At 45.8% G+C, this 26,652-nt stretch overlaps 1 protein-coding gene across 1 annotated transcript in view; it reads left to right on the forward strand.

The window, feature by feature from the left end:
• Positions 1 to 6,411: 6,411 nt before the first annotated feature.
• Pdlim1 (PDZ and LIM domain 1) overlaps positions 6,412 to 26,652 on the forward strand; it is a 45,768-nt gene continuing 25,527 nt past the window's right edge. Inside the window, exons 1-2 of the mRNA XM_059258383.1 lie at positions 6,412 to 6,620; positions 25,024 to 25,175. Coding sequence (XP_059114366.1) covers positions 6,525 to 6,620; positions 25,024 to 25,175 — 248 coding nt within the window. The 5' untranslated portion in view covers positions 6,412 to 6,524. The remainder of the gene's footprint in view (positions 6,621 to 25,023; positions 25,176 to 26,652) is intronic.

Genomic DNA, 26,652 nt, shown 5'->3' on the forward strand with positions numbered 1-26,652 from the left:
AGTTACAGATGGTTGTGAGCTGTCATGTGGGTGCCAGGAATAAACTCTTCTGGAAAAGCAACAGGTGATCTTAACCACTGAGCCATCTCTCCCATCCCATGCTTTTGCTCTCTTTCTCTCTCTCTCTCTCTCTCTCTCTCTCTCTCTCTCTCTCTCTCTCTCACACACACACACACACACACACACACACACACACACACGCAAACATGTGTGTGTGTATATATATATATATATATATATATATTTTTTTTTTTTTTTTTGAGACAGGAGACAGGGTTTCTCTGTGTAGCTCTGGCTGTCCTAGAACTAGCTCAGTAGATCAGGCTGGCCTCGAACTCACAGAGATACACCTGTCTCTGCCTCCCGAGTGCTGGGATTAAAGGTGTGCACCACCACCGCCTGGTGTTTTTGCTCATATTTAAAACAAAATTATTATTTGAGAACTTCATACATATATATACACAATGTATTTTGATCACATCAGCCCAATTCTCCCCTGCCAACTCCTCCCAGATATACCACATACCACATGCCCCTCCATCACATGTTTATTTATTTATTTATTTATTTTAAATCACCCACTGATTCAGTCAGTGGTGTCCAAAAGTGTAGGGCTGTTCACTGGATCATGAACGAGCTACCAGGGGACATTTCCCTACCCTAGCAGTCTTCAAAAGCCAAAGTTCCTCAGCTAGGGTTGTGGCCCTCCCCTATTTACGCTGAATTTTTTGACTGGTCTGATCTTATGCAAGCAGTTGTGAGTTCATGAGTTCAACAGCCTCTGCTGTCCTGCTAGCAGAACAGGAAGATCTGGCCATTTTCCCCTTTGTGGCAAGAGGGTTTGAGGGGTTTCCTGGGATCCTGGGAACCCTTCCTCTGGATTCTATATCCCCTCTGCCTCTTGGTTCCTGGGACTCTAACCTCATGAAGTATATTAGCATATGTAAAGTACCCAGCACATGCTCTAGCTCAAAGACATTGTTTATTAAATGAGGACTGTTGTTACTTGAGTATTGAACTACAGCCTAATGGAAAACCCTGACCCCAAGCATCCTTCCTTCCTTGGAGAGACTGTCAATGTGTGGCTCTGTGTTCGATCAAGTCTCACATTTAGACTCTGGAGTTTCTCTAGATGAGAAGGATGTATGTCTGTGTGTATATTTGTCTGTGGCCACAGAAATACTTATATAAGATATAAAAAAATGTGCTTTGGTTGTTTACTGTGGGATTTCTTTTTGCTTAATTTTTGAGAGAACAGGGTCTTATGTAGCCTAGGCTAGCCTAGAATTATGTATCTGAGGCTGGTTTTGAACTTCTGATCCTCCTGCCTTCATCTCTCACCAGCTGGGATTACAGGCTTGAACCACCGTGTCCCTGCCTGAACAATATTAATGTGACCTTTTCTTAAATTTTTTCCATTCTTTCCCTCCCTTTTTTCCTTCCTGCGTTCTTTTTGGCATCCACCTTTCTCTGTCTCAGAAGACACTTAGTACCATCTCTTAGTACATCTCCAGGTGTGATGATGGCCAAAAGGCAGGTGGGCAACACACTTGGGGCCCTAGGGGCTGACTGCCTAATTCTTCCTCTGCCAGGTAGATGGCCGCCGGCCTCTGACCTGCCTACTGGTAGGCTCACACCCTCATCAGCCTGGAAGGTCTGGCAGTCAGGTTTGGTTCCCAGGTGTCCTTATGGCTAGAGGCGCCAGGAGCATGCTCTATGCAAACTGAAATCTGAGAGGCACCCAATCCTGAGTGGCCACTTCAAGATTCCCTCCTAAGGAGAACAGGAAGCAGGAGAAAAGACAAAGCAGAAGCTTGGTCTCCTGCTCGGTCCTCACCCTTGGGTCTGTCAGCCAACCTTGTCAGCAGCGGGGTACCAGCAAGGGACATGTAAACCTAGGAGCAGAGTTGACTTGAGCAGGTTAGACCGGTGGGCAAAATTGTGTTTGGTTTGCAAGATTCGGAGTTTTCAGTTCTTTTCACGGAAGAGTTGGCAAGTCCCTCAGACGTCATTTGACCAAGTCCCAGGGCAGGTAGTGACACTTGTGTCGGGCCTGGGAGACGCGTGCGCGTGCGTAGCTGGGTCCAGTCTTCCTACGAGTTCTGTCCTCGCCCAGGTAGCTAGTATCCGAGTGGACTCGCTGGTCCAGCCGGGACCACACGCTCCTCTCGCCCCTGGGCTGGAAATGCTCCAGCCCGGCCCGAGGGGATCAGGCAACAGTTGCGGAACTCCGGGGTCAAGCCTGGTTTGGTCACACCCAACCTGGCCTTAGCCAGGTTCCCTAGGCAAGTCCAGAACTTGTGGAGAGTACGAGACTGCGTAGACTGAGCCAAGCACAGTCCTGCACACCCTCTGTCTTTACAGAGACCTTTGACTCAGCAGCGTCCCACGCCCGGGCGTGGGCGTGGCCAGTTCAGCAGAGGCCAGACGCAGAATCTGGACAGCCTCTGCTAGTCTCCTAATCAGCTTTGGAAAGCTTAGGGGTGGGGAGATCCACTGTGTTCCCTCCCTCTCTCGGCTTCCCGGGGCCCTGTCTCTCGGCCCTCCTCTTACCCTTCATTCCATTCCTCCTACAGTCTCCTCTTTCCCCAGTATCCAGATGTTTGTTGAAGGGTGTTTAGGACAACAAACTCTATGGAATGCATTACAATAACAAGGCGGTTGAAGTTCGGGGGTTGTTTAAGGCCATCGTGTCGGGCAAGCGTCAAGCTACCTACGGTCTGAGGGAATGTTAGTTGTGGATAAATAAGTAATGGCTTTTAAGGTAAGGCTCAAGTTTTAGGGCCAGCCATGTTTTCTGAATATGTACCTTTTGCTCAGCTATAAACGCTTAGGGAAGGAGGGAGCGCTCAGATAATAAGGTCCCCATCCTTCGGAAGATTAGCATTTCTTCTACACCCTAGGAGCTGAAGCCATTTGGTTGATCCTGAATAGCTTTAGAAATTCTCCCTAGTGCAAAGTTACCTTTTGAATTTTTTCATGTTGTTTTTCCAGCTAAAGTTTTTTTTTTTTTTTTAATCATGGCATACAAATAATTTTATTCCATTCATTTCACATATTTTAACTTTTGTTGGGGAGTGAATATAAGACCTCCTGTACGTTGGGTAAGGGCTTTAGAGCCACCACCACCCCTTAGGTAGTTTGAAGACACTTTCTGGTAGTCTTCAGGGTTATCATTTTCATGTTGCACACTATTTCATTACATGGTTATAATTCACTTAGCCTCATTTTTGTTATTTGCTGGCTTGACTGAGCTTTTTGCCACAAGTAGCTGTAGACATAGGACTTTTCTTCTTTTAAATCATGCCTTTGGAATCAGTACCCGGAGAGGGTGAAAGCACTGGCATTGTGTAGAGCTTGTTCTGTAGACCTAGACAACAACCGAGGATGTTTAGTAACAAAGCAAACGAGACAGCCTTTACAGATGTCTGGCTAGTGCACCTATATCTGCATACCAACAAAGCTGTGTGGAGTAAAAACATCTTCACACCTACCATGCAACAGATCCATGCAAGCGGGAAATCTGGGGTGACTAAGAGGCAGGCCCTGCCCTTGGGGAGCACAGGAACCATGGCCTTTCAACTTTCTCTCACTAGGACACAAAACAGTCAAGACTGCTAAATAGGTGACATCTGTAGATGCTACCAAATTCTGCAGAGACATAAAGCACTAGTGCCTTCCTGTTTTTTTCCCCCCCTTCAATATTGGACACTGAATGCAGTTACTCTTATATATAAACATGGTTATACAGAGCCAGGCATGGTGGCTTATGCCTGTAATCCTAGCACTTGGGAGGAAGGGGCAGGCAAATCTCTACAAGTTCAAGGTTAGCCTTGGTATACAGTGAGACCCTGTCTCCAAACACTAAAACCAAGGGCCAGGAAGATGGACCCATTGGGTAGATTTAGGCTTTTGTCACCACACCTGACCACTGAGTTTGAACCCCGAAATCTACAAGTGGGAAGGAGAGAACTGACTCCCATAAGTTGTCCTACGACCTCCACAGGCAGGCTATGGTATGTGCATGCTTTTACACACACACACACACATACACACACACATACACACACACACACACACACACACACACGAAAAAAATCATAATAAATTGCTATTTGAGTGGCTGACTTGAGTTTCATAAGAAATTGTGCAATTAATGTTAGGATGAGATTAGGACAGAATTCCCAACAATTTCTGAAGTGTCCCAAGACACACATTCCTGTTTTCTTGTCCTATGCCATGATGCAAAGTGGCAGTCTTGGCACTGACAATTATAAAATCAAAATATCTGTCAACTCTGGAAAATGTTGAAGCTACCCTATGTCCTCGCATATCAAATATTCAGCCAGGATTTAATTCTTTATGTAAAAATAAACAAGCACATTTGCCTCATAGATAGCAGGTAAATTTGTTTTTGTCATTAATACACAGTAAAATTATGTATATACCGAAGAATAGCCTTAAAAGAATTTTTTTTGTGTGTATATTCCTGTGTGGGGGTACGTATGTGTGGGTGCAGTATGTATGCATGAGTATGAACAGACATGTGGAAGTCAGAGGACAACCGTGATGCCATTCCTCAGGTACCTTCCACCTTTTGTCTGAGACAGGGTTTTTCATTGGCCTAGAACTTCGCCGAGCAGACTAGACAGGTTGACCAGGGGGCTCCAGGGAGCCCATCTCCACCACCCGTCCTGCAGTGCCTGGGATTACAGACTGTCCTGAGCTCAGCCTCTGGCATGAGTTCTGGGGATCAAATTCAGGTTCTCACACATTTAAGTCAAATGCTTTACTGACAGGGTCATTGCCCTAATTTAAAATAAACGGACTTACGTTTTTCAGTAAATGTTTGGTGTGTATACCTATTAGACTTACCTATAGACTTGGGGTAAGTTTTTTTCTGGGTGAAAAGGAGTTGAAGATGGAAAAAGTTTAAGAAGATCTGATCTACAAAACAGTGGTGAACTTGATTACTAAGAATGAGTAAATCAGTCCCAAACATGGATGTTTGTATTGGGTGAGGAACCAGGTGATCTTTTCATGTGGAAATCTGTGCACAGAGCTCCACAGAAGGTTGGCCAGAATGGCAAGGACACACAGAAACATTTGTTTTCACAACTTCATTCAACCTGGGTCCAGCTTCCAGAATGAGTGGGAACCAGGAAAACCGGTGTCTCGAGGAAGTCAGTGGTCCTGAGGGTGGCTAATTCATCAAATGATCGTTCTAGCCCGGGAACACAGCAGTGAGCAGTTTGCCAGATAAAAACCCTTCCGGTTTTGAAACTAGTGTTTAGGAATGTGAGTGGATTAAACAAATAAGTAAACTGTAGATTAGACAGGGACCGGAAGAAAATTAAGGCAGGAAAGATAGAGGCGTTTTAGAGAGGATGTTTAAATGGCTCTGAGAAATGGCCTTATTAAGATGATACCTGTACAAAAACAGCCTTGGGATGTCTGGGGAAAGGGTATTCCTATGAAGGCCTGTGGCAAGGCTAAGAATAGGAGACCTGTGTGGCCAAGGGTGGAGGAGACGAATCACAACAGATTGAAGTCATTCTGACGGTGGCCTTAGAGGTATTCAAGGGTTTGGGTTATTCAGGGTGGGCGAACACTCGGTGGACAGCATGAGCTGTGGCTTAGTCTGGTTTGAGAATGTGCTTCTGGGGTAGTTCACAGCAGAAACAGTTAGGAAGCTTAGAACCCAGGAGTGTCCACTCACCGCTTTCCAGGCATTGGCCCACCCCGGACTTCAGGACTTAATTGCTGGGAAGATCAGAACCTGCCTCCAATTCCAACTTCAACCTGGAGGAAAGGTTTCTAGGAAAGTCGTGTAACCTAATTATAGCTCCCCTCCCCCATTACAGTCTTATTAGCGTTGGAAAACTTCCAGGGTGCCCCAATGAGCCTGCAAAGTGATTCAGTAGCAACCCCAAATTGCTGTGTAGCCTTAGGGGTGTCTTTTAACCTCAGGCAGCCTCAATTATTTCATCTTTAAGATGAGACTAGAGGGCCTTCCGTCTAAGCGTCACGTGAGATCACTTGAAAGTACCTCTTAAACCTCTGCGGTTTCCAAAAAGCAAAAGCGAAAACTTCTGACTTCGCTCAGCCCTTTTTGGCTTTTTGCCAAAGCACACTGCGTGGGTTTGTAGAGTCCACTGTGAGTCGGGACACGGATCAGGTCGCACCTAGCGCGCACTCTGGGCTGGGAGCGGCAGCGCGGCTGTGGATAGGGCGGAGGAGATGCAGGAGGAGGTGCGGGGTTGCTGGGAGGAGCCGCAGAGCCCGATCCGGCGACCTGAGTCTGGCGAGGTACGGCGGACGCTCTAGGAGGAGAGGCGCAGGCCGGGCGGGGCTGCAGCGACACGACCGGGGGCGGATCTGTCCCCGCCCTCGCTCGCGTCCCCGCCCGCTCCAGGATCTCCCAACCCGTGAGGCGCGCTCTTTCTCCGACAGCTGCTCTGGGAGCCCTGCGCGCCTTGCTGTTCCGTGCCTTGCCCGTCTGTCCCCTCCGATTGTGCCTAGAGATGACCACCCAGCAGATTGTCCTACAGGGCCCGGGACCCTGGGGTTTCCGCCTCGTGGGCGGCAAGGACTTCGAGCAACCTCTCGCCATTTCCCGGGTAAGAGTGTCTTGGGACGCGCGTGGGAACAGGGCTCTTCCGTAGGGTGGCAGCGCGCGGCGTTCCGAAGGGAGTCGGGGAGGTCGGAGCCCGGCGGGGATCGCAGCGGGGCGCATCAAGGTGCGCCGAGCGCTGAGCGTTCTGTGCCTTTCGCCGCCCCTTCCCCGCCACCTCGCTCCGGGGCAAGCGGGCTCCGTGCGTGCCGCGCCAAGGCCAACGACAGTTTTCCTTCTGCTCCCCGGGAGCGTGGCTCTGCGCGGCACGCAGACGCTCTTTGTGCCCGGGTGTGGAGACGCGGAGCTCTGCAGACCCCGCGCGCTGGGAGTTAGCACGCCCTGCTCTTTAAGGTGGAAGAGTTGGGGAGCGCTGATTGGAAGCAGCAGAAAGTCCTGGAAGGTGAATACGGAGGAGTTCTCTGGAAGGCGAGCGGGATTCTTTTAGCTAAGAACTGAAACAACTATTTTACACTCCTAACTTTGACCCATAGCTGGCTCTCAGCTTCGTAATGCTTTTCACAGGAAACACTGGAGTTGGGAAATAACCCCAGATAAACCTTTGTAGTCTCGCCCTGCCTCAGGTGGTTAGATCGCTTTTCTGCCCTCCAGGTTATCTGTAATAAACCCATTTCCTTCTGGAAAGAGCAGTTCCAACCCTGTGAGTGGTGGTGGTGATTGAAAAGCTCTTAGCTGGGCCTCATCTCTGGGAGGCCCGTGGCCCATCGCAGACTGCTAGACCTGTGATCCATAAACGAAATGTAGCCCCCTGTGAGACTGAGGCTCAGTTTTTGAAGGCTAACACTTTGGACATGTGATCTGGGCCAAACAAGGACTATTTCCCAGTGCTAGTCAACATTTTTAGCCCCTTCAGATAGAAGGTGTGTGTGTGTGTGTGTGTGTGTGTGTGTGTGTGTGTGTGTGTGTTACTAAATACCTTCTGATTAAGGAGAGGGGGAAAAACTACAGCAATGGTTGGCCTAGCGGGACCACATTCTATTCTTTGGTACATTTGCTTGCTGAAGCTGACCTTAAACTTGTTTCCCCAGTCTGGTAAATATACCTCTTTTTCTTAGAGGGGTTCTGGGATGGAAATGGAAATGAAGATCCTGATGGGTCCTCTTCGCTGATGGCCATGCTTCCAGTAGCTGAAGGAGTTAGATGGGAGTTGCAGAAGCATTTCTGCCTCCTCTTGACTTTTCTGCCAGCTGTGGGGCTGCTCAGGCTTCCTTACAGCTGGGCTGGGCCCAGCAACTGGCTCTTTGACTACCTTACTCCAAATAAGCAGGCAGCCTAGTTTTAAGACTGGGTCTTCCACTTGACCATCTTGTCTTCCAGAGATTTCTTTGTTATTGGAGATGTGAACTGTTTTCCCAGCCTCCAGCCAGACTTTTCAAGTGTGGGAACTGTGTTTTACGCTGTCTGGACTTCTTACACTAGGCCTGCCTCAGGACTGCACTTGTCTGTGAATAGTGTATCCTTGCAGACAGAACACAAATGCTAGCCCACAGAGGGCATTGCCTCTCACATTTAGAGTTGGTTACCTCATAGTCCAGTTGTTCCCGCTCTTTGTGTCTATAATTAACCTGTCAGTCCTCTCCACTTCCAAGAAACTTTCTTTTTAATCAGGGGAGGATGTATTGGCAGTCTGTTGGAGGGATAGTCTTGGCTTGTCATTTTGGCTGCTTCTGAAAGTCTTAACACCAGCTGGGAATATAGCAGAGTGATGCATTTGGCACAGTGTAGAAATGAAGATGGCGTGGAGTGGAAAACACACTGAATCCATTGCTTTGGTCCTTTAGGCATTAATTAATTTTACTTCTTTTTTTTTCTTTTTTGAGATAGACTTATCATGTATCTCAGGGTGGTTTTGAACTCTGTATGTAGCCAAGGATGACTTTGAACTTCTGATCCTCTTGCCTCCTGCCTTATGAGTGCTGGGATGTATGGCACATGGCAGGTTTATGTAGTGCAGGGGATTGAGCCCAGATGTCATTCATGCTAGGCAAGCACTCTACCAACTGAGCTACATCCGGAGCCCCTGATTAATGTATTTTTTATACTCCACACTCATGTTGAATGAGCACATGTCATATGCCTATGCAAACTCCTCAGACCTGAGAGGATACAGCTCTGGCTAACCTTCATTATGCCTTTGGCAAGTGTTTTAATTGAAAAGTGAAAATAACTCAGACATTGACATTGTGATACTGGCATAATTTACTTGTCTCTTTTCATTGCCTCTGTTCACCTCTTGGGAATGAGAAAGTGATTGTCATAAAGAGAATGTGGCATGGGTGATCCAGCGTTGGTCTGGAGTCTAGTTCTTACCAAGCGGTATCTAAGGCGAGCACCTAGAGTTTATTTATTTTTTTAATCACTGCAGTGGGGTAACAGCAACCCTTGGCTACCAGTTGAAGAACGTAGAGTGCTCTGTAAACCGTGAATAATGGTGAGGTGTGAGCGTTGGTAAAGAGCTCTGCCCACCTTCTGGCTGGTGTGTGCTACATTTACTGTTCTGGGCAGATACAGTTTGCTAGTATGTTTTTGTGTAAGTAGACTTTCAGTCTCCACACCAAAGCAAACCATAAAATTAGGCAGAGAGAGGAGTGCCTCTTATTTAAATAACCATGTTTGCTTTCTCTTGCATGAATTATTCTGGTACTGGCTCCAGTCTTTTGTTAGAGTGATGAAGCCGAATAGAACTCCAGAGTTGTGTGTCCTGGAGATACTCTTTTTTTTTTTTTTTCTAGATGCATTTTCACTGACTGTAAAATGAACACATGTATAGCCACACCCTGATCAGGATATACAATGTTGGTGGTTCATAGAAGCTCTATGATGTAGTCCTGTCCTGACATCCAGTAATTATTCTGTGCTTTCCTTCATAGTTTTACTGACTAACTAGTTGTGCAAAACACAAGATGCTGAGTTTTACCTGTTTTTAAACAGACTTATATAGAGCATTTTATATAAGTGTGTGTGTGTGTGTGTGTGTGTGTGTGTGTGTGTGTAGCGTCTATTACTCCTTTGTGCTTTCATCTTTGTTTCTGTGAGGAACTTAAATACCACAGCCAAAATTTCTAACTATAGATGGACATAAACTAGTTTTTTTCTATCTAGTATCTCATTTAAGGCTTGCCTTTGACTCCCTGCTGCTGAAGCCACATAGTATTTAACTGCTCTCTGAAATATTTTTCAGTTGGTTCCTGTTCCAACCCTGTGGCTCTCCCTGCCTCAGTGTGTGTGTGTGTGTGTGTGTGTGTGTGTGTGTGTGTGTGTGTGTGTGTGTTCTTTCTGTGTAATTTTGAGTTTTCTCTAGTAGCCTTCAAGGGAAACCTTCAGAGAATCCACACCCATGTTGAAATGACTTGCTGCTGGGTTATTCTGACAACTGAAAAAAGACAGGAAGAGGCGGGGCCAGTGATAAGGGGATACTCTTAGCTGGAGTTGCTACTTATTTGCCCCTTGAGTCCAGGGGAACCCTTTGCTAAGAGCCTGTGGTTTCATAGTAAGTGTTTGTGCCCTTTGCCCCGAAGACCCCAAGGGGTTGCTTAATAATGGTTACTCTGTAGCCAGAAGGTCTTTTTTGATTTTCAAGAGGGTTATTTCCAGATTGGAGTAGAGTTTTACGTCATGTCATAAAGGTTGGAAGAGCAGGGCTCATTTGTCAGGTTATAAAAAGGAAGACAAGCCTAAAACTGCCCTGTGTGCATTAAAGGACCTCAGCTGCATGCTGCATGCATCGTGCGCAGTAAATCACCTCAAAAACATTAGCCGCTCAAGCTGATCAAGGCTGACCTGGGCATACAGGAGGCAGAAGCATCTGAGAGAATGACTTGAGGTGGAAGCTTGAGCCTCCCTCCCCAAACCTCTAGGATACTGACCATGTAGGTTAATTTTCTTTTTAAAAATAGGTTCTGGTTGCTTTTTTAACTTTAAGATTTATTTTATTATTTTATTATATAGGTGTTTTGCCTTTGTGTATGTATGTGAACTGTGTGTGTGCCTTGTACCCATGAAAGTCAGAAGAGGGTGTTGGAACCCCTAGAACTGGAATTACAGGTAGTTATGAGCTGCCATGTGGGTGCTGGGAATCAAACCCGGGTCCTCTGCAAGAGCAATAAATGCTCTTTGCTATGGGGCCAGCTCTCCAGCTCCATGCTGGTTAATTTTGATGAAGACTGAAGGAGGGACAATGGCTTTCAGACATCGCATCTTGGGTGGTACTCTCCTGGGCTGATCAGGACTGGGAAAGGCACCCAGTGGTTGCTGCGTCGTCGGCCCAGTTAAGGCTGCCTCCCCAGCTGTCTCCTTCCCTCCAGGCCATGACTTGCAGATGTTCTGTGGAGGACAGCAAGGCTGGTATCTTTGTGTAGATGGGAAGTCCACAAGCCTGCAGGTTAGGTCATTTGTTTTCATTTACATGTTTTAGAAAAAAGTGACTCAACTGCTTCTTAACTTCCTGGTAACAGAGTGATTGGTTATAAGTGAACAAAAGTGCCTAGGTTATAAAATTAACTTTTAAAGCATGATTTATTTCTAATGAGTCTGGGTGGTGGTGGTGGGGTAACTGACGGGGAGAGGCTGAAAGGATGGGACCTGGAACTGGGTTCAGTGTGGGGATTCAAGCAGAGCTGTTGTTTAGGCAGCTCAGCAGGCGACCCTGTGACCCTGTACAAGTCATGTTCCTTCGTTGTAAATAAGATGATCGATGGCTCAGTGGTTAAGAGTGCTTGCAGCTCTTCCAGAGGGCCGGAGTTCAGTTCCCAGCACCCATGGCAGGTCTCTCACAACTGCCTGTAATTCCAGCTCCAGGGGAACACACTCTTCTGTCCCCTCCTGGGACACCAGCACACACAGCGGGTGGGTGGGGGAAGCAAATAAATTGTATTCGGACCCTTTGAATAACAGAGCCCAGCATCTCTCACAGCATTACTTGTGCCTTCAACTGTAAGTTGATTGAGAAAATGTGCCATCAATTCAGGCGTAGTTTCAGATGGACTTGTATTGCTAATTATAAAAGCATACCTGTCATAGACACAGAAAAGATTCACATGAGAAGAATTTATCTTATCTCCTTGCAGTAATCAGAGTACTTAAAATATATACAGTAGGCCTTTTTTATATAAAAGACACTGCTCTAAGTATTTAATATCTTCTGTCAGTGAGTCTCAGGAATAACTTGTGAGGTAGGTACATTGAAGGCCCTCATTTTACAGATAAGGACACTGAAGCATGGAAATGCTGCCTGTCTATGCCATACAGCAGTGAGTGGCTGGGCCAGCTAGCTCCAAGGCCTGTAAAGTCAGATGTTTTAATAACTACTAATATGTTTGTTATGATCTGCTAATCACTGTCTTTTATACACTCTACAGCCCATGACCAGAGTGAATTCAGGACCAGAGTGTACTGCCCAGCAGGCTGCCAGCCAGGTAGCTTCAGTCACCATTCTGCCTCCTGATAAGCCATGACAGTGAATATTGTATCGCCAACAGTGTTATTTAGTGCAGACCTCCAGGAAAACCTGGTGCTGGTTCAAGCCTCCGTGTGAAGAGCAGGACCCTCTTGGGCTTCTTACCCGAGAGGCTTTTGCATCTGTGAGGATTGGCTGGGATGCCTGTGTTGTTGCCAGTAAGCTTTAGCTCAGAGCATCCTGGGAAGGAGCATGGCCCCTCCTTGACCCTTCAGAAAGGCCTGAAGTCACAGCCTCACCTGGGAGAGGTTTTATTCGTTCTGGGGTCCTAAACCCTTATGGACACTGAGAACGGAAGAGCAGAGGAGTTAAGAGCTGGTTAGAGAAAGGTTTGTTTGGGTGCTTGCAGGGGATCTGGGGACAGTTTATGGCAAATGAACATGACCAGATACATCTGTGTCAGCTGAGCCATGTTCAAAACGCAGTATACCTATGTGGTGGTTTGAATAAGAATGGCCCCCATAGGCTTATATATTTGAATGCTTAGTCACCAGGGAATGGCACTATTTAAGAAGGATTAGGAGGTGTGGTCTTGTTGGAGAACATGCCACTGGGGATGGACTTGGAAGTCTGAAAAGCCGGCGCAGGCACCCAGTGTCTCTGTTTCTCTCCGTCTCTCTCGGCTTTGTGGATTAGGATATAGCTCTCAGCACAGTTCCAGCCCCATGTGTGCCGCCATGCTGGACTAAACCCCTGAAACTGTAAGCGAGCCCTCAGTTAAATGCTTTCCTTGGTAAGAGTTGCCCTGGTCATGGTGTCTCTTCATAGCAATAGAACGGTGGCTAGGACAACTTACAAAATCCTGAGACAAAAGTGTTAGTAGTTGGTGTATGGCTCGGTTGTACTGTTTTTAGCTTCCTAGTGGTTGGAGTGGACACTCATCAGTCACAGGTCTGTGGTGTACACAGCACATTCCCTCCTTGGTACTACCATAGGCACGAAAACCAACACACTGACCTTGTAAGAGGCCAGCTTCTGAACAGTGCTTCAGAGTGTCATTTTTATAGATGCTATATCAAATCCATTAGCTACTATGTAAGATCAGCTAATAAGGACATAGGTATGACTTATGTAAAATACAGATGCCTAAATGCACGTGATGCAGAGATGATTTACATTATTAAAAGTATTATGAAGGGCTCATACTTCTAAAAGCTAAAATACAATTCTAGTCAGATAATTAATAGAAATGACTCCATTTAAATATCAAGAGTCATACTTGGGAACTTCCCTGTGGCAAATTTTCCAATAGCTTTGAATTAAAAAAGTTTTTTTTTTTTCAGATTTACCTATTTAATTTTATATGTATGAGGGTTTTGCCTGCATGTACATATGTGCATCATGTGCATGCCTGGTACCCATTGAGTTCAGAAAAGGGTGTTGAACTGAGCTTGGATCCTCTGCAATATTGAGCCTCTCTCCTGCCCCAGTAGTCCTACATTTTAAATAATTCAGATGACTACTAACAACAGTAACGTGTAGGCAAATGCTGATTGAGTCATATGACACAAAACCCCACAACAATGGTGAAGGTGGGTGGTGCCCGTAAAGTGCTTAGCGCTGTGATAACCCATAGCAGGCATCAGGATGTGGCAGGCTGTTAAAGGTTTAATGGCAGCTGCTTTCTTTTTTTTTTTTTTTTCAGGATTTAAAAAGTTTTTTCTTTCAAAAATTATTTTATTATTTCATGTGTATGGTGTTTTGCCTGCATGTGTATCTGTGCACTGTGTATGTGTCTGGTGGCCCTGGATCCCCTGGAACTGGAGTTACAGATGGTTGTGAACTGCTACGCGGTTGCTGGGAATTGAACCCTGGTCCTCTGGAAGAACACCCAGTGCTGTTAACCACTGAGCTGTCTCTTCAGCCCCAAAGATTGATTTTATTTTTAATTATGTGTACGTGTGTGTAGGAGGGGGGAATGTAAGTATGGGTGATATCTACAGAGTTCAGAAGAGGGTGTCAGATCCCCATGTAGCTGGAGTTAGAAGCAGTTGTGAGCTGTCTAAGATGGGTGCTGGGAACCATATTCTGGTCCTCTGTAAGAACAGTATCGACTCTTAATCCATGAGCCATCTCTCCAGCCCTGATACTGTTTTGAACACTTTAAGAACACCTTTTCAACACCCTAATGAGATCGCTATGGTTGTCAATTTCATTTAATCAGTGAAGGAACAGAAACAGCCAGAGTAGTCTGCAAAAGTGAATGTCAGGTTTTGGCTGTGGGCGGCAGTGGTTAGAATTGCTTTAAAGCGTGCATAGTCATTGTAGGCTTTTGGACACTTGAGAATTGATGTCTCTTACTGAGAGATTAGGGTATTCTCTTTACTGGCAGCTCTTTTTGCCTTTCTGTCTTCAGAAGGGTGATTGCTTGGACCAAGAAAGCAGCCAGTCTCTCTGAACTTCCACCTCTGCGAACTGACTTTCTTTTACACTGTGCCTGAAGGGAAGCTGGGTTAGGACACAGCTCATCTACAAGCACCCAGCCTACTTAATTGCCTCATTTCCGGAGAAAGTGGTTATAGACTAACCAAGAACATTTTGAAGTTGTATTGTTTCAGGCCAGCCTATGTATCCTCATGCAGTGTTTGTGGCTTTGATGTGGCTTCAGGGTCTGGGTGGCAGCCTGGACCCACAAACTGCAAGCCAAGAGAGACCCAGGGAGGAGTTCACATTCAGCATTTAAATGTGGCAGGCGGCCTGCTTTTGTGTTACCCCACCTCCAGTTTAGACTGTCAGATTTATACCTAAAAACACTGACATGGCCGTTAGATCAAGAGACTGTGCTTAAAGGTCTGCATGCCATTGCGATGGAACTTGCATTTCGTGTTTTGTTCGTCCGGAGATGCATTGTATTTATGCTTCCTTTCTCACTTTGTTCTGCATGGATGTAAGGCAGTTTACAACACCAAAAACAGATACTTCTGATATTTAAAACACAAGGACATAATTAAGATTTAATGAAATGTTTGAAACATAGAAGCGGAAACAGCAGTGTTTCAGGAATGTTAAATCAGTTGGTTTCTGTAATTGCACACTGAGTTTAGCTGTGAGTTTTCTGGTCAGGCCAAAAATGGGAACCATGTTGAGTGTGTTAGACATCTGGCCTGACATGTCTTTTATAATACTTGACTTCAGTTCTTTCTCAGAGGTTGACCGGCATTGATAGGGCTGTTTTCTCCCTCCTGCCGTCCCCTCCTTCTGACCCTCTCTCCCTCCCTCCCTTTCTCCCTCCCTCCCTTTCTCCCTCCCTCCCTCTATCCCTTTCTCCCTCCCTCCCTCTATCCCTTTCTCCCTCCCGCCCCCTCTTCTTCTGTCCCTCCCTTCCTTCTCCTCTCCCCTTCCCTTCCCTTCTTCCCTCTCTCCTTCCTTCCCTCTCTCCTTTCTTTCTTTCTTTCTTTCTTTCTTTCTTTCTTTCTTTCTTTCTTTCTTTCTTTCTTTCCTTCTGTTGTAGTGAGAGAGAGAGAGAGAGAGAGAGAGAGAGAGAGAGAGAGAGAGAAATACCATTCTAACTGGTGTCTTCAGAGGGGCTTCCATGTGCAGGAGTGTGAGTCCTGCAGGTTGTTTCTTGAGGAGCTGGACTTTTAGGTTTAAGTGTTTATTGTCTGTCTAGTAATTTAACTTCATTCAGGAAGACAGTGTTGGGAAAAGAAGTAGTCAACATGCCCCTTGAAGTTTCCAAACCCAGTGAGCATCATTTAGGCTTTGCTGGGAAATGGAAAAAGCAGAGGTTAGGGGCTGAGGATATAGCCTGGTAGTAAGAATGTATGCTTAACATACCAGAGACCCCTAGTTTGGCCTGCAGGACAAAATAAAGTAAAGCGAACGAGTGCATGAGTATTTCTGGATCATTTTGCGTTGATTTGAGATGGAGTGGGGCTCTGTGTGTATTTTACCCCCTCCCTTCAGGGTATGTGGTAGGTAAGAAGTTAGAAGTCAGTACCACGTCCTTGCAAATAAAGTTCTGAGCTATTGGTGAGCTGGGTTGATTTCTGGCCCCAGGTTTAGTAGCCAGCTCCAAGGGGCAAGTGTTGTGTAGCAATGGGGAAATTGACCTGCAGCCCTAGCCCAAAGGAGAAGTTAGAAAATTATTTGAATAGAGAGCTTTTTTTTTTTTTTCCTTCAAAGGGGAGAGGGGAAAAATTATCAGTGCCTCAGAACATATAAAACAATGACAGAGGCTTGGTTGAAACTCTCACATCTGTCATAGGGCAACAATTAATTTATCATCCAGTATGGAACTCTTACTTTTCTTCCTTCTCTTGTTACAAGGTCTTCCTTGGTAGCCTAGGCTGGCCTTGAATTCATGATGGGACCCAGAATGGCCTTCAACTTTGATTTGGTGTCATGAGTGTTGGGACTGTAGGTGTGCACTATCACTCCAGGCTGGCTGGAACACTTGAGAACAAAATGGGGCGCTTTCCATGGTTAAGAGGCAATAGGTTACTGACCCGGGCGAACAAAGGTGTCTGGTAATCCTGTCTGGGAAGTATTTCTTTTCTTCGGTGCTGGGCATTGAACCCAGGGCTTTATCACCATGGGGTCCCACCTCAGCCTATCATAAAGGGCTTTACTTGTAATTGTGCTTTGCACAGCCTTGAGCTGAGCCTTCAGTCCCAAGCTCATTTGTATGTGAGACCCGGGAAGCAACTAGAGGCTGAGTAGAGGGTGAAGTAGTGAGATGAATCATGGTAGGAGTGATGACAAGTAGTGCTGATACTGGGTTTCTGTGCTGGGCAGTTAGAGCATGATGGGGCTTGTGGCTAAGTGGGTAGTATGTTTCTCATTGAGAGGGACCGAGTTTCCTCAGCTGGTGCTGATGGTTGCCATATAGAAATCTAAGGTCCACAACTGCCAGATTTTTCACAAGCTTAGAATCTATGGGTTTATATGAAATTTACCAGTATGTGATTTAAATTAAAACTAATACAAAGCAGTCTCGATTGCGGGCCCGATTCACTTGATGGGCTCAGCTTTTAATGTCAAGTGCCGAAAGTTAACGCCTCCAGCTGCTAGTGAAGTTTGGATTTTAGGTAGGACCTTCTAAAGATCCACTAAGGCAGTGGTTCTCAACCTTCCTAATGCTGGGACCCTTTGCTACAGTTCCTCTTGCTGTGATGACTCCCAACCATAAATTATTTAGTTGCCACTTCATAACTGTAATTTTGCTACTGTTATGGATTGTAATGCAAATATCTGATATGTAGGATATCTGATCAGGGCCCCCCAAACGGGTTGCGACTCATAGGTTAAGAACTACTGCACTAAAGGAATGGCTGAGCTAGGGGCTGAGTGAGTGACTCCTGGAATGGGTCCAGTTTGAATTGCCACTAGAAAGTATGCTGGCTACTTTTATGTCAACTTGACACAAGCTAAAGTCATCGGAGAGAACCTCAATTAAGAAAATGCCTCTGTAAGATTAGGCTTCTGGCAAGCCTGTAGGGCATTTTCTTAATTAGTGATTGATTGGGGAGGGCCCAGCCCACTGTAGGTAGTGTCATCCCTGGGCTGGTGGTCCTGAGTTTATAAGAAAATGGGCTGAGCAAGCCATGGGGAGGAAGCCAGTAAGCAGCATCACCCCTCCATGACCTCCGCATCAGCTCTGCCTCCAGGTTCCAGCCCTGTTTGAGTTCCTGTCCTGGCTTCCTTCAGTGATAGACTATAGTGTGGAAGTATAAGCCAAATAAAGCCTTTCCTTCCCAGCTTGCTTTTTCAGTCCTGGCTGTCTCATTACAGCGATAGGAACCCTTAGTCGGAAAGTATCCATCCAGTGAGGTACAGCTAATGGTCTCTAGTCGTCTCCTCACAGCGAATACTGTGTGGTAATTTCATTGTTTCCAGATAAAATGCAGGGTTCTCACAGCCTGCTCTCTGCATCTCCAGTCTCATACCCCCCTGCCCTCCCTTTGCTCCCTCGGTTTCGTCTCGGCAGTTCACAGACTGTTCTTGAGACTTAGTCTACTCTTTCCCCCCTCTTTTGGGGCTTTGTGGTTTTAAACAGCACCACCTTTAGGGAGTCATTTCTGTAGCCGTGTGTGTGTGTGTGTGTGTGTGTGTGTGTGTGTGTGTGTGTGTGTGTGTACGTGGATGTGCAGGTACAAGAGCACAGGAAGGCATCAGGTGTCTTCTAGTACTCTCAGCCTTATTCCTTTGAGGCAGGGTCTCTCCCTGAACCTGGAGCTTATCTCTCCATCCTAGGTTGACAGCCAGCAGAAATCTTCCTGCCTGCACACCCCCTCTCCTCCCACAGTGTGGGGGTGGTGGGGTTTGCAGGTTCGCAGCAAGACCCTATCAATCTTGTCACAGAGGTGCTGGCATCCAAACCCACATCTTCATGGTTGTTCAGTAAGCACTCTTAACCACTGAGCCATCTCTCCAGCCCCATCATTAGCCTTTGGATGGCCTTGTAGCTTCGACATGTATCATTCAACATTTCTCATCGGCCTGTCTCTTTAGGGACTGTGAGTTCCTTGGTAATAGGCTCTGCCCTTTTCATAGAACGTGGTTCCTGGAGCTCACAACTAAGAGCTCTACATTTCTTTTTTTTTTTTTTTTTCTTTTTTCTTTTCTTTTATTTATTTTTTAAAAAAATTTATTTAACTTTATTTTATACGCATTGGTGTGAGGGTGTCAGATGCCCTGGAACTGGAGTCTCAGACAGTTGTGAGCTGCCATGTGGGTGCTGGGAATTGAACCTGGGTCCTCTGGAAGAGCAGCCAGGGCTCTTAACCTCTGAGCCATTTCTCCAGCCCAAACTCTACATTTCTTGAGTTCGGAGCGCTTGCTCTGTTTTGAATCATCTCAGCAACCCTCACAGCAGCCTCCTGAGTCAGGACCACTGAAGAGTGAGCCACACAGAGGCACTGAATCACAACCACAGGATATCAAGTCCTGGCCTCCTGCCTCTAGAAGTTCTATCTTAACCTACAAGCTGCTCCATCTTTCAGAATATGCGTGGGGATGTGTGATGAGTGAGTGAGTGAGAAAGGAAGGATGGGGGAGGATGAAGCGAGCCAATGTTACAAAGGAGGGGGTTAGCTTTTACTTGTATGTCTCATTGAAGAACTAGGGAGAGCTACACCACAGTTCTGTTTTGCACTACTTAAACTGAAGTTAAAACCTTAGCAGGTTTTGAAGGCATCTTAGGAATATAGAGTATAGAGTCAGTGTGCTGGGTGATGGCCTCCAGGTAAGGAGTGGCCATCTGGGACTGCGGGTGGGCCCAAGGATGAACTCAACTTGAGTGACTACTACAGAAACCAGAAGAACATTCTTTCCTTAATAGAAATTGTTGCACCCAAGCCACACTAGTTTTTATAGCAACAGTTGTGTGCTCTGGTTGCATGATCTCTGGGGGGAAAGAGCTGACTGAGGGATTTTGGGGGATGTCCACTTAACTAAATGGGTCTGGTTTTTTTGGAGGGAAGTATCAGATTTCTTTTCTTTTTTTTTTTTTTGAAATTGAAGCTGACTCCATCATGAGCTGGTTCTGATGGAATTTGATGGGTGCTAAGAAATTAGGCTAGACACAGTGGTGTAGCGGACCCTGAAGCCTGCCCTGGCTTGCTACTCACCAGCTGAGTCACCTTGAGCAAGCTGCTTAACCCTTGTTCCTCCATTTCCTCATCTTCAATGATGCAAATAACATTGCCTGCCTGATAGCATCATGAGAGGATCATAAGCCAACCCTTACTAACCACTTAGACTGCACTTGGCATAAAATCCACACTCATTAATGGTGGCCACTGTTAGAACTGAGGTTCATTGTGGTCGAATAAGTATGTGGTAAGGAGTCCTCCATTCAGGACAGGAACTCTCCAGCAGCAAGATCCAGGTCTTCTCACATGCAGCCCTTTTCCGTTTTGTCTTATAATTGGCATGTTGGATAATGGGTGGGGCTCTGGGCCCCAGCTCAGTGCAGAGCAGGGGAGCTGTTTTCTCATGCCTGGGAGGCACCTGGCCAACAGGGTTTTATGGCACTCCGGTTCTTTGTATAGAAGGCCATGGCAGATGCACCTCTTAAAATTCTAGGTTTGTTTTCAGCTCTGACAGTGGGCTTACGGTCTCTGCTATGGTATTGCACCGAAGTAAAAAAGGGTAGAATTTGTGAGGGGTTCTGTGTTAAAACCAGGCATAAGCCTTCAGCTCTGTGAACTTGAACCACTCACAGCATCTCTCTAGTCCTGTTTCTAAAATGCTGCTAATATATGCTTGCCCATCTAATCTATGTGAGCGCCTTATTTTCATTTTTAACATATCCTTTGAATAGGCTCTGTAAAGGTAAGTTCTGTGATTTATTTGACTTACCACTCTCTCATCTTTTTTTTTTGAGACAGGGTCTCAGGTAGCCTAAGTTGGCTTTAAACTCACTGTGCAGCCAAGGATAACTTTGAATTTCTGTCTTCTGGTCTCCACCTCTCAAGTGATACCAAGTCCAGTGTATGTGCATTGGGAATCAGTCCTAGGTTTTGTACATGCTGGGTGAGCACTCTACCTTTTGGATTGTATCACCAGCCCCAATGTTTTTAAAAAAGAGATGGCTCATAAAAGAACATTATTCCATCAGAGCCTGAGCTGATGATCTTTTGTAATTTCCAAAACTTTCCTTTGGCTCAAAAAAAAGAAGAAGAAAAAGAAAAAAGGAAATCAGATTGAAGGATAGGCTGGGTAGGTCCAAATTACTCAGGTGTGGGGCTCCTAGGACTGGTTTTAGCTTGTCTAGGGCCTGTTGGGATGTTCTCTGCAGAAATGCCGCTCCCACAAAACAGTTTGAACCAAATGCTGGAAATTCCAGACTTCTTAGCAATTGAACATAAAATGTAAAAAGAAATCTTCTATTTTTAAGTCCAGGATAGTTATTTTAAGGGAAACAGTTACTTGACTTAAAAAAAAATACATTGTTGAATATTTTGAATTATTCATTTCAAATGGTAAAATATGTATGTGCCCGTGTGGGGCAGAGGTGGTCAGTGCCCTGCTCTATCGCTGTCCACCTCATCCCCTCCAGACAGAGTCTCTCTCTTTAAAATTGAAAATAAAATTATTTTTGTACTATGTATTCTGATCACTGTTTCCCCTCTCTCCTCTCCTCCCAGACTCTTTCCAACTCCTCACCCTTCTCTTTCTACATCTTCTTTCTCTCTCAAGAAAACAGACAAATAAAAAGACAAACAAGGAAAATAAAAGAAAACAAACAAAAAGAAACTAAGAAAGAGCAGGAGAAATGCACACACACACACACACACACACACACACACACACACACACTAAAAACTCAAAATTGGAAGCCATAATATATAAGCAAAAACCAGTAACGTTAAAAAAAAATGCCCAAACAAAGCAATGTGAGACAAAAATTCCAAAAATACCTTTGCATTCATTTTAAGTTGGCATCTACTGCTGGACATGGAACTGCCCTTAAGTGTGGTTTGTATACACAGTGACTCCCTTGGAGAAACTGCTTTTTTTCTTTGTAAGCAGTTGTTAATTGGAGATAGCTTCTTGGTTAGGAACAGTTGGACCATCTGGTTTGGACCTGTGTATCAGCTCTGTTGTGTCTGGAAGACTCCGTTTCCTTGGTATCATCCATGCCCTCTGGCTCTTAACGATCTTTCCACCTCCTCTTCCACATAGTTCCCTGAGCCCTGAGACACAGGGTCTCTTCCTGAACCTGGAGCTCACCAGTTTTTAGTTAGCTGGCTGCCGGAAGCCTCAACAATCCTACTGTGTCTCCCCACTACCTGAGCTTTGGGGTTATAGCATGCAGCCACACCCAGCTTTTCCGTGGCTTTGAGGGACCTGAGTTCAAGTCCTCATGTTTACACTGAAAGGCCTCTTACCTGGTAGATAATCTCCCCAGCTCTTGATAACATCTTTAACCTCAGTGGGTATTTTAATTTGAATCATTCATTGATTATTTATTTTGAGCACTGACTATCATGTGATATGTGCCATAGACTAGGGGTCAGGGGTGACTCAGAAGGGTAATTTCAGTAGAGACTTGAGAGGCCAGAAAAGTCAATCAGGCAGAGTTAAGAATACTGAGGTGGAAAAACACTTGAGGAGGAAGCTAGAGCTTAGTGGGGAGGTAGCTTGAGGGGGAGGGCCTTGCTAGAAGGTTTCTGGGTTATCCTAAAGGGAACTGCGCTGCTCTTTTATACTTCTATATTTGATCATAAATAAGTGGCTTCGGTTGGTGTTATTCTCCTGGTCTTCCAGCTAGTCTGCCTGGAGATAGAATTTGCCAGTCCAGAGCCATTATCAATCCCAACTAAAGGGATACTTAGGTAGGACTGTTAAAAGGTGAGCCAGTGGCTAGAGAGAGTTTGAGGCCAGCCTGGGATACATTCTCCAAAAGCATCAAACAAACAAACAAACAAACAAACAAACAAAAACAAAAAGCAAAGCTCTGCATTGTCATTTAGAAAAATGGACCGTATATGGTATAATACCAGGTCAGCCTGTGTTTTTACTGCCTCATGGAGTGACTCAGAATGAGCTTCTGATTGCTGACTGGGAGGAAGGCCTGTGTCAGACATCTCACTCAGTGGCTGCCTGGAGCACAGCTCTTATTTGGTGAGAGTGAGATCTCTGTAAACACATGATGGGAGAGCGGGAGAGGAAGGTTAGGAGGTCAGGATCTCTGTACTGGTTCCTCGTCTTCACATTCCAGGAGAGTTTTGTCTGGTGAAGCCAGAACATGTTCAAGCTAGAAGGGATCTCAAGGACTAACTCAACCCCTCATTTTGTGGGGTCAGGGTGCCAATGAGGGATGGGCCATGGCAGGGCTCCCACACCAGCAGCCCTATGAGGGTTAGCGTTTTCTGTTTGAGGAGGGCTCTTTGGGAACAGGGCTGTGGAATACGGAGGCTTTGGGCCTTAGTCCTGTATCCTGATTTGGCATTTTGAAGAACCAGCTTATGGGAACAACCTGTGGTTTGCAACATCTTCCACTAGCTCCCAGGAGCTATGGGGGTGCCCAAGAGGAAGCCAGAGCTCTTTGGGGTCTGGAGGTGTACCATTCTGGCCCTGGGATGGCCTTTTAATATCACACAGTCATGGACTGGCCCTGCAGTGATGATAGTAACATTTTGGTATATTCTGACCGAGAAACTATCCAATAGCAGTTACTCTGAGGCCAGTGCTGCTTCAAAATGAATGCCGTTCATCACACCAGCATCTGTGTTGACTTGAAAAACCATTGTAGGTCTGTGTGGGGGCACATTTACTCTGTCCACAGGGAATCCTTAGTAGGCAGGTGGACTTAAGGGCCTGTGACAGTGACTAATTGGCCACCCCAGGCATCTGTGGTCTACACATTTGGAACTACTAGTCTGGAAGCATCACCTTGCAGAAAATCAGCCACCTGTAAGGAAGGATCCTAACCATGGCCAACTTCCTGGTGCAAACCCATGCTACCATATTTAAAAATTAATCTTCATTGCTTGCTTTTTTTTTTTTTTATTGTAAAAGTAGCTCAAGCTCATTGTAAAGAAACTAACATGTTACTGAAATTTTAGCTGTGAGCAATTCCAGTTTTGTCTGTGCTCATAGTTTATAACATATGCTAAGATTTTATAGAAATAGAAGTTCTTGCTAAATGTGTGAGTTTAAGAAAATGTGTTGGTACAGGAGAGCAGGCCCTGCACCCTGTCTAGGCAGCATACTAGAGCTGACTCTGTTGGCAGGGACACCAGTGAGCTGACCCAGGGAGCATGAGAGCAGGAGAGCTCACTGCCTCCCCTCCTTCCCCCGCCCTCATATACCCCCAACAGCAATCAGGAGAGCGGGCCTGGCGGGCTAACCAGCCCAGCTGCCACCCAGGCTCAGAACCAGGGATTTGAGTTAGCTCACTCCAACATTCACCTCATCTATGAACTGCTGGAGCATGTGAGGGGGACGAATCTACAGATCAAAAACTTCAGAATCTCCATGACACAGGACAACAACAGGATATCCAAGAGGAGCCCCAATGAGGGCCCATTATCGGTAGTGTAGCAGAAGCCAGAGGCCTTGAACCAGACCAGTGACTCATTGCAGTGAACACTTGCAAATAAAGATGTATGGACTAAAGGGTAAACTGTGTTACTCATCAGGCTTCATGATGAGATTTCTTCTTCTTCTCTCCTCCTCCTCCTCCTCCTCCTCCTCCTCCTCCTCCTCCTCCTCCTCCTCTCTTCTTCTGTTTGTTGGTTTTGTTTGTTTTTTGGTTTTTCTTTTAAATTTTATTTTGTTTTGTGTGGGGAGGTTGTAAGGGCAGAGGGCAGACGTGAGGGGATGGGGAGATAAGTGGGATTGGGATGCATGATGTGAAATCACAAAGAATCATTAAAAAAAAACAAAACAAAACAACCACCACAACAAAAGAAACAAAAATGTGTTGGTGACTTACTTTGAGGTCAGAACACTGAGTGAGGCTCAGTGTTTGAGTCTGCAGTGGGCTGGCTGGATGGCTAGTAATGTACTAGTTGGGGGATCCTGGGTGGGTTGTCAAGCTTTCTAAGCCCAGTTGCTGGTGTTCACTCTCCTTTCTCACGTGGTTGTTGTAAGGGGACAGTAAGGTCACATACACCAGAGGACTCGGTAAATGGTAACAGATTGTATAAACATGACAGATCGCTGGTGGTTAAATTATGATTTTGGCACACTTTTTTGAGCACTTCTGACCCTGCTCTTTCTTTTTCTTTCTTTCATCCTTGCCGGGTCTTGTTATATATCCCAGACTGTCCTCAAACTCACTACGTGTAGCTCAGGCTAGCCTCAAATTTTCTCCTGCTTCAGCTTCCCCAGAGCTGGACTTGTAGGTGTGTGCCACCATGCCAAGCTCTCCTTTTTCCATGCTTTGATCTTTATTAGCGGATACTTAACCTGATAGTGTTTACTCACTGGTTTTCCTGGAGACAGATGGTAACTAATGCGCTCTCCTCTCTGTTGCTAGGTCACTCCTGGAAGCAAGGCTGCTATAGCTAATTTATGTATTGGAGATTTAATCACAGCCATCGATGGAGAAGACACCAGCAGTATGACACACTTGGAAGCTCAGAACAAAATCAAGGGCTGCACAGACAACATGACACTCACAGTATCCAGGTGAGGCTGTGGAAGTGTTAGTTCATTTCCAATGGACCCGAAGCTGTTTGTGGACAGCGTCTGCCTCCCCCATCTCAGAAGCCCTGGTGCTTCCCCGGCTCTGTGCTGTGCATGATGAAAGCACTCCGGGAGGCCTGTGGCTCCGGACCTTGAGGTTGCTTGTGTCTTTTCTGATCGTCACAGGACTTCTCATCATCTAGGCCTCTTTCTCTTAAGTTACCACATTTTTACTTGATCTGACACAACTATCGACAATCCTGAGGAGGTAAAATAGCTGCACACTGTTAAGGTAAAATGAAATGGAAGTGTCTTCCTGAAGACCTCTGAGTATCAACTTAGGATGGTGTTGGACCCTGAATAGTGAGTGGGTGGTGTGTCATGAGGTTACTGCAGCAGGGAAGGACCTGAGCCTGTTAGACAAAGCGCACGACACTGAACAGGCAGGCGAAGAAAGCACCTTGGAAGCTGTAATTAGGGTAGAATTTCCATTCTTCTTTCACTTGCTCTTGGAAGTGGCTTTACGGAGCCAAGATGTCAGGAGTGATTGGTTCAGCTTCTAGTGGCTTCCTAGTTCCTGTTGGATCAAGTTCAGCTTCTTTTTGCTGTGCACACCTGCTTTATTTAATGGCTCACTAACCTTAGCTTTTACAGCTCTTCAGCAGGTCCTCATCTGTGAAGTACACTTTGTGACCCCCCCCCCCCACACACACACACTTGTGCTATAGAATTGATGGACAGACCAAGAGTGGATGAGAAATGCCGGAATATTTTGTTCCTTTCAGAGCTCCACTTACTCTGTGGGAGGCGAACTGTTTCATTGTGATTCTTTCAAAAGCACATTGACCTTTGTTCTTGTCTCTTGTTCTGTCTCAGCCCATGTAGTCTCCCTCAAACTCATGTTCAAGTCATTCATGCATTGATTAGTAGTTTCTTTTTTTTTTTTTTTTCCTTCTCATTCATTTGCCAACACATTGTACAGGTGTGTCTGATAATTGTCTGGTTACTATGACAAATACAAAGTAAAGTATAAGTATTCTCTGCCTTGAAAGAGAGAAAAAGCCCTATGCTAATGAAAACTGAAACTGTACTAAGACCATTGCTGTGTGATTGGCAGGAAGAAAATCCTTTGCAAGACTGTAAACGGAGATCCTTGATTCATAAATATGTTGGTGATATGATCCAGGCTAGGAACACTGAGCCAAGATACAGCTGACGTTTATCCCACCCCGAGTGGAGGTGGCAGCGTGAGGCAGATCTAGCAACTCAGAGGAGCCTGGTGCTTATGTCGGCTCCCCAGACTGTAATGAGGGAGGCGGAGGCTAGATCAGAATGCAGGCCAGCTTGGGAAATCCCTTAAGGCTGAGGGTAGGAGCCGTCCAATATGGCTGCCATCTAATTGACAAATAGAGGGTATGTCCGGTGGCAGGGTACAGGTTCAGAGGGTAAAAATCAAGGAAAAGGGGATGTTTTTCTAATT

This window comes from Peromyscus eremicus, chromosome 1, assembly GCF_949786415.1.
Source record: "Peromyscus eremicus chromosome 1, PerEre_H2_v1, whole genome shotgun sequence".
Lineage (NCBI taxonomy): Eukaryota > Metazoa > Chordata > Mammalia > Rodentia > Cricetidae > Peromyscus > Peromyscus eremicus.